This window comes from Homarus americanus, unplaced genomic scaffold (assembly GCF_018991925.1).
Source record: "Homarus americanus isolate GMGI-L3 unplaced genomic scaffold, GMGI_Hamer_2.0 scaffold6875, whole genome shotgun sequence".
NCBI classification, from domain to species: Eukaryota; Metazoa; Arthropoda; class Malacostraca; order Decapoda; family Nephropidae; genus Homarus; species Homarus americanus.
Window position 1 is genome coordinate 149,797 of NW_024757271.1, and position 7,704 is coordinate 157,500.

The 7,704-nt window shown below is 50.2% G+C and overlaps 1 protein-coding gene across 3 annotated transcripts in view; it reads left to right on the top strand.

The window, feature by feature from the left end:
* The first annotated feature begins 413 nt into the window (after positions 1-413).
* LOC121857417 (phosphatase and actin regulator 2-like) overlaps positions 414-7,704 on the top strand; it is a 205,382-nt gene continuing 198,091 nt past the window's right edge. For all 3 annotated transcript variants that reach the window (XM_042353462.1, XM_042353471.1, XM_042353464.1), the window contains exon 1: positions 414-1,621. In XM_042353462.1, the coding sequence (XP_042209396.1) occupies positions 997-1,621 (625 nt within the window). In that variant the 5' untranslated portion in view covers positions 414-996. The remainder of the gene's footprint in view (positions 1,622-7,704) is intronic.

Consider the following 7,704-nt stretch of genomic DNA (forward strand, 5'->3'; position numbering starts at 1 on the left):
AGCGCTGTTGTGGTGGTCGGCCATGCTGGTGCTTGGGTAACGGTCGCCTCCTGTCCACCACCACCACCACCACACACACACCTGTAAACGTTAGTGTGGTAGGATGAAGGTTAATATAGAGGTGGTAGGTGGTACAAGTGACAGCAGGTTCTTGTAGTGGTATCTAGTAACTGATCAATGAATGTTAGTCGCGGTGTGTGACGCTGACCGCTTGCTCGCCCACCTCACACAGCCACTTGTCTGTCTACTACAGTATCTATCGCAGTGATTCATCGCGAAACAAAAGAGCGACGTAGAGAGGGGTTGGTACTAAAGCCATACAGAGGTGTGTATAAAAACGTTGGAGTTGGTAACGTTAGGTTGAGGTAGGTGGGAGGGAGGGATGAGGGAGGGTAGAGAGGGGTGTAGGGCGCGGAGTGAGTCAGTGTGTGTAGTGCGTGTGCCAGGGAGAGTCTGTGCTCGGCCTCCTCTCTCTTCTTCTGGATCATACTACGTCATCACCTCCACCAGGAGATAAATTTACTTGCGGAGGCTTGTTGTAGTGCAGTGGTGTAGTGTGTGTGTTGTGTGCGGGCCTCACCTGTGTGTTGACCAGGCTGTATGGCGCGTCTTGTGACGTGACAGAGGAGGAACACGGCTGTGAGGAACTAGGCTGCTGGGAGGTTGTGAGGCACCACCCACCACAACACAGGCTGTTGCTGCCTCCTGCCAAGATCCTACAGGACCCATGACCTCCACAGGGTCACCAGGGTCTTGCTGACCTCTGACCCGGTCGGTTGTGGTTATTAGTCGCTAATGGTTATTGAGCTAACCCTTCACGTATGGTTAATGTGTGTTAAGGGTTAAGAGTGGGCCTGTGTGTGTGTGGGTGTGTGTGTGTGTGAGTGTGTGTGTGTGTATGGTGTTAGGTGTGAGCGACGCCCGTGTTGTAACGCTGCAGTATGGAAGGCGCCATGGTCACATGAGTAATTACACGGCAAGCGGCCCCAGTGTTGGATGTGGGGAGGGCAACAACGGCTGGGAGGTCGCTATCAGACCAGAGGTCAGCCGGAGGTGGCAGGCTACTATCAAGGCGGAGGTCATTGTGGAGTGGGAGGCCGCTACCTTAGCGGTCAGTGTCTTCAGCACCAGCAGGAGCAAGAACCCGCCGCCGGGGGTCACAATGGTGGCAGTTGGACGGTAGCTACCTCGTCCACGTCCCCGCCAGGAGACTCCTTCACCACCTGGATGGCCGAGGCTCTGGCCAGTGGCAGCACCTTCACCTACACCTCCCCGACCACTGCCCCGACCTCCACCACGGCCACCGACATGTCGGTTAAGATGAGCAGTGTGTATATAGACACGTCGCCTACACGGACTAACAAACACCCATCACAGGTCAGGTCACACTCCCTCGACCAGCTCAACTTCCAGGAGAAGCGGCAGATCATTGCCTCCACCTTGAGTCTGAGTGAGTTCCTGGGTGGTGCTCCTCAGAAGACCGGCAAGATCAAGGTGGAGGTGGAGGCTGTGACGGACACCACCTCCACCACCACCACCACCACCACCAACACCACCATCGTCACCAAGACCGCCTCCCTCTCCCTCTCCGACATCATTAACGCCACCAAGAGTAATAAAGGTGAGGGACTGTGTGTGTTGTGAGGGACTGTGTGTGTTGTGAGGGTCTGTGTGTTGTGAGGGACTGTGTGTGTTGTGAGGGACTGTGTGTGTTGTGAGGGACTGTGTGTGTTGTGAGGGACTCTGTGTGTTGTGAGGGACTGTGTGTGTTGTGAGGGACTGTGTGTGTTGTGAGGGACTCTGTGTGTTGTGAGGGACTGTGTGTGTTGTGAGGGACTGTGTGTGTTGTGAGGTGTGTGTGTTAGGGACTGTGTGTGTTGTGAGGGACTGTGTGTGGAGGGACTGTGTGTGAGAGGGACTGTAAGAGGACTGTGTGTGCAGAGGGTCTGTGTGTGTGTGGAGAGGACTGTGTGTGTTGTGAGGACTGTGTGTTGTGAGGGCCTGTGTGTGTGCTGAGGGTCTGTGTGTTGTGAGGGACTGTGTGTGTAGAGGGACTGTGTGTGGAGGGACTGTGTGTGTTGAGGGTCTGTGTGTGTTGTGAGGGTCTGTGTGTGTTGTGAGGGACTGTGTGTGTTGTGAGGGTCTGTGTGTGTTGTGAGGGTCTGTGTGTGTTGTGAGGGACTGTGTGTGTAGAGGACTGTGTGTGTTGGGGAGGACTGTGTGTGTTGTGAGGGTCTGTGTGTTGTGAGGGTGGAGGGACTGTGTGTGTTGTGAGGGACTGTGTGTTGTGAGGACTGTGTGTGTGTGGAGGGTCTGTGTGTGTGAGGGACTGTGTGTGAGAGGACTGTGTGTGTTGTGAGGACTGTGTGTGTTGTGAGGAGGACTGTGTGTGTTGTGAGGGACTGTGTGTGTTGAGGGACTGTGTGTGTTGTGAGGACTGTGTGTGTTGTGAGGGACTGTGTGTGTTGTGAGGACTGTGTGTGTTGTGAGGACTGTGTGTGTTGTGAGGACTGTGTGTGTTGTGAGGGTCTGTGTGTGTTGTGAGGGTCTGTGTGTGTTGTGAGGACTGTGTGTGTTGTGAGGGTCTGTGTGTGTTGTGAGGGTCTGTGTGTTGTGAGGGACTGTGTGTGTGAGGGTCTGTGTGTGTTGGGGAGGGTCTGTGTGTGTGAGGGACTGTGTGTGTTGTGAGGGTCTGTGTGTGTTGTGAGGGACTGTGTGTGAGAGGGACTCTGGTTGTGAGGACTGTGTGTGTGTGGGAGGAGGGTCTGTGTGTTGTGAGGGTCTGTGTGTGTTGTGAGGGACTGTGTGTGGCGAGGGACTGTGTGGGGGAGGGTCTGTGTGTGTGTGTGGGAGGGCCTGTGTGTTTGAGGACTGTGTGTGTTGTGAGGGTCTGTGTGTGTGTGGGGAGGTCTGTGTGTGTTGTGGGAGGGTCTGTGTGTGTTGTGAGGACTGTGTGTTGTGAGGGTCTGTGTAGAGGGTCTGTGTGTGAGGCTGTGTGTTGTGAGGACTGTGTGTGTGTTGTGAGGGACTGTGTGTGTGTGAGGGACTGTGTGTGTTGTGAGGGTCTGTGTGTGTTGGTGAGGGTCTGTGTGTGTTGTGAGGGTCTGTGTGTGGTGGGGAGGTCTGTGTGTGTTGTGAGGGACTGTGTGTGTTGTGAGGGTCTGTGTGTGTTGTGAGGGTCTGTGTGTGTTGTGAGGACTGTGTGTGTGGGCTGGGAGGGACTGTGTTGTGAGGGTCTGTGTGTTGTGAGGGACTGTGTGTGTTGTGAGGGTCTGTGTGTTGTGGGGAGGGTCTGTGTAGGAGGGTCTGTGTGTGCTGAGGAGGTCTGTGTGTGTGTTGTGAGGTCTGTGTGTGTGTTGTGAGGGACTGTGTGTGTTGGGGAGGGTCTGTGTGTTGTGAGGACTGTGTGTGTTGTGAGGGACTGTGTGTGTTGTGAGGGACTGTGTGTGTTGTGAGGGACTGTGTGTTGTGAGGGTCTCTGTGTGTTGTGAGGACTGTGTGTGTGGAGGACTGTGGAGGGTCTGTGTGTGTGGGGAGGGACTGTGTTGTTGTGAGGGACTGTGTGTGTTGTGAGGACTGTGTGGGGACTGTGTGGTGGGGTGTTGTGAGGACTGTGTAGCTGAGGGACTGTGTGTGTTGTGGAGGGTCTCTGTGTTGTGAGGGACTGTGTGTTGGTGAGGGACTGTGTGTGTGTTGTGAGGGACTGTGTGTGTTGTGAGGACTGTGTGTGTGGGAGGGTCTGTGTGTGTTGTGAGGACTGTGTGTTGTGAGGGACTGTGTGTGTTGTGAGGGTCTCTGTGTGTTGTGAGGGACTGTGTGTGTGTGGGAGGGACTGTGTGTGTGTGTGAGGACTGTGTGTGCAGGGGAGGACTGTGTGTGTTGTGAGGGTCTCTGTGTGTTGTGAGGGTCTGTGTGTGTGTGGTGAGGGACTGTGTGTTGTGAGGGACTGTGTGTGTTGTGGAGGGTCTGTGTGTGTTGTAGGGACTGTGTGTGTTGTGAGGACTGTGTGTGAGAGGGTCTGTGTGTTGTGAGGGGACTGTGTGTGTTGTAGGGACTGTGTGTGTGTGAGGACTGTGTGGTTTGAGGGACTGTGGGGAGGGTCTGTGTGTGTTGTGAGGGACTGTGTGTGTTGTGAGGGACTGTGTGTGTTGTGAGGACTGTGTGGTTGGAGGTGTGTGGGGGAGCTGTGTGTGGGCTGTGGGGGTGTGTTGGGGCCGTGTGTGTTGTGAGGTCTGTGTGTTGTGAGGGACTGTGTGTTGTGAGGGTCTGTGTGTTGTGAGGACTGTGTGTGTAGGAGGACCGGGTGTGTGAGGACTGTGTGTGTTGTGAGGGACTGTGTGTGCTGGGGAGGACTGTGTGTGCTGTGAGGGGTCTGTGTGTGTGAGGGACTGTGTGTGGGAGGGACTGTGTGTGTTGTGAGGGACTGTGTGGTTGAGGGTCTGTGTGTGTTGTGAGGGACTGTGTGTGTTGTGAGGGACTGTGTGGGCTGTGTGCTGAGGACTTGGGGTGGGGGGACTGTGTGTGCTGTGAGGGGACTGTGTGTGGGAGGGTCTGTGGTGCAGCGAGGGACTGTGGTGAGGGTCTGTGGGGTGTGTTGTGAGGACTGTGTGTGCTGGAGGGCTGGGGAGTGAGGGTTTGTGTGTGAGGAGGGCTGTGTGTGTGTGTTGTGAGGGACTGTGTGTGCTAGAGGGACTGTGTGTGTGTTGTGAGGGTCTGTGTGTGCTGTAGGACTCTGTGTGTTGTGAGGGTCTGTGTGTGTGTGAGGGACTGTGTGTGTGAGGGACTGTGGGTTGTGATGTGTGGGGACTGTGTGTGTTGTGAGGACTGTGTGTGTGTTGAGGACTCTGTGTGTTGTGAGGACTCTGTGTGTTGGGAGGGACTCTGTGTGTTGTGAGGACTGTGTGTGTTGTGAGGGATCTGTGTGCACTTCTTAATTACTGAAGCCACGTGTTATAACAGGTTGGAGGGACTGAAGCTGTACGCACACACACGCACACACACACACACACACGCACACACACGCACACGCACACACACACAAACACACACGCACACTATACAACATCTCTTACCATTATAACCATAGCAATTTTATTTTATTTAAGGAAACTTTCGCTCCGTTTCACTACATTTCGCTCATATTAATAGTATTTAATTCAGAGAGATGAAACGCTATTTAGTAAAAGATCCGATATATTTTGGTACTAAGTGATTTCAACATTGTAAGTAAATAACAACATAACTTAAATACTTTACACTTTTTTACTGTAGTTGTGGTTATGATTTATAGTCTTGTAACTGTATCCACTTTGTCTTGAGATTAGTTTAAAAGTGTGTTTACGTTTTAGATGTTGAGTGCGTCCCCTGACATAACGGCAGGGTATGGGTCTGGTTTGGTCAGGTTAGATTTAGTTTGGTTAGCTTCTGTTTACACCCAGCCATTATCAACTGTGTACCTTTATTGACATTATTAACTTGCTTCACTCACATGTTAATCTGAGAGACTGTTTACACCAGGGGTGTCAAAGTCATGGCCCGCGGGCCAAATGTGGCCCTCAGGATGGTCAGGTGTGCCCCGCGGGATGACGGTAAAATTTATTATCCCGTGAAATTATGAAAAAATAATTGATATAATCATGTTTATTTAATAAAATGAATTTTACATACTTAAGATCAGACAAATCCAAATGAGGTATTCCTGGTAAGCCAGGTAAGGCAATGTGAAGCTGTAAACTTCAATCCTGCAAATATGTGATATATCACTTGTGTTGGCCAGGGGTAACTAAAATAAGAATTGGCCCTCAAGGTTTGAGTTTGACACCACTGGTTTACACCTTACCTTCCTCGATCTAATTAATTTACTTTACCTGTACTTTATATACCTTACCCTTGATACAGTTTCTGGGAGTGACTGTACCTGTAGTGGGTATTGACCTGAAATATGGATCGAGTTGTCTGGATGTGTTGTTATTGTCTTGATGTTTTTTTTCGGGGATTCGCCCACCCGGGCACAGGTCACTGACCCACATCGGGGCCTGGGGGCGAAAATGTAGTAATAATAATAATAATAATAATAATGATAATAACAACAATAATAAAGAACCATAAAGAAATACAAAATTAAAAAAAGATCAAGAGTGAGAAATATATGTTTGTTGTGTTGTCAATGATAAGAGAAACAATTGAGACCCTGCAATTGTGTGTAAATGAGGCAGAAAGTCAGATCAGCAACCTGGGACTTGGTCACAATTTTCGTGATGCCATATGGCAGCAGGGTCTACTATTAGACAATACATTATGCTTCCAATATCTTCCCAGGCGGTAGTACCTCCCTGTTTGGTAGCTGTGTCATAATGCAGATATCATCAGCATAGCATATTACAGCCTCGTTTGGCTGAACTGGAATGTCAGCAATAAGCTTGTGCATCAGTATATTCAAGAGCATAGGACTTAACACTCCTCCCTGAGGCGTGCCAAGCTCAAATGCTCTCATTCTGACACTTTTGACTCCCCCTAAACAGAACACTGGCATACCTGTTGGACAGATAACCCTTTATCCATGTCAGGAGGTTACCTTGGATGCCAAAATTAGCTAGCTGCTCAAGTATAATGTCTCTATTAGCTACATCAAAGGCTGATTTAAGGTCTATGAAGGCTGTTTGTGTCTTATCTTTTGAGTGAACAAGATATTCTGCAAAGCATGTCTGTGTACTATGCCCGGGCATGAACCATACAGATTAGGGGCGGATTTGTCTGTGACTTGAAACATAAGCAGTTTTAGAACAACTCTTTCAAGGACTTTACACATACAGGATGATGATGAAGTGGCCTGAAGTTTGGAGAATTAGCTTTAGGGATTGGTACTATGTTTCCATGAGTCCATGTCTTAGGCAGAATACCCTGTGTGAGGCTCATTTGATACAGGTCAAGCAGTGGATGATTAGGGATCTCATTCAACAATCTCAGGGTGTTATAGGTTATGCCATCCTCACCAGGAGAGGATGACTCACCTTTTATTAGTGGTGTTGTTAGTTCGTGGTGCGTTATAGGAAACTGGTCGGTAAGGTCTGGTGAGGAACAGGCTATTAATGTGTGAGGTGTTAAGATATTGCTGTATGTCAGGAGGCAGGGAAGTGATTCGTGACACACTAGACCATTGGTCTAATAGCATGTCAGCATATTCTGCAGGGCTGTGATGAAGCTGGACTGGGGTGGGTGACTTGGTAATGGTTCTAATTTTGTTCCACACTTCTGCTAGAGTGGTTGTTCTATTAATCCCTGTAGAATTGTTCCCAATAGGTGTTTCTCACCTGACCTTGAGTTCAGAAATTCTCTGTTAGCTTTGAGGAATGCTAGGAGGTTATCACTAGTTTTATTTTGCTTATAAGTGTTGGCAAGCTGTTGTACCTTCTCTCCTTCTTTGGTGAGGATGGGGTCATGTGTCCACAGAGGTGGTTTAGTGCTGCCCCCCCTTCCTCCTTGACTTAACCCAGATGGTATAATGTGGTAATGACATTTGAATCTCTGGGGGCTATAGATGACTCTTCTCTTTTCCCCATTCTCTCTTCCTCTTTCTGTTCTCTCCTTTCCTCCTCTTCTCCCCTCCTCTTTACCTCTTCCTTCTTCCTCCCTCTCATTTTCCTTCCCCTGTCCCGTTCCTCCTCTCCTATCGCATTATCACCCCCCCCCCATCTCCCTCCCCCC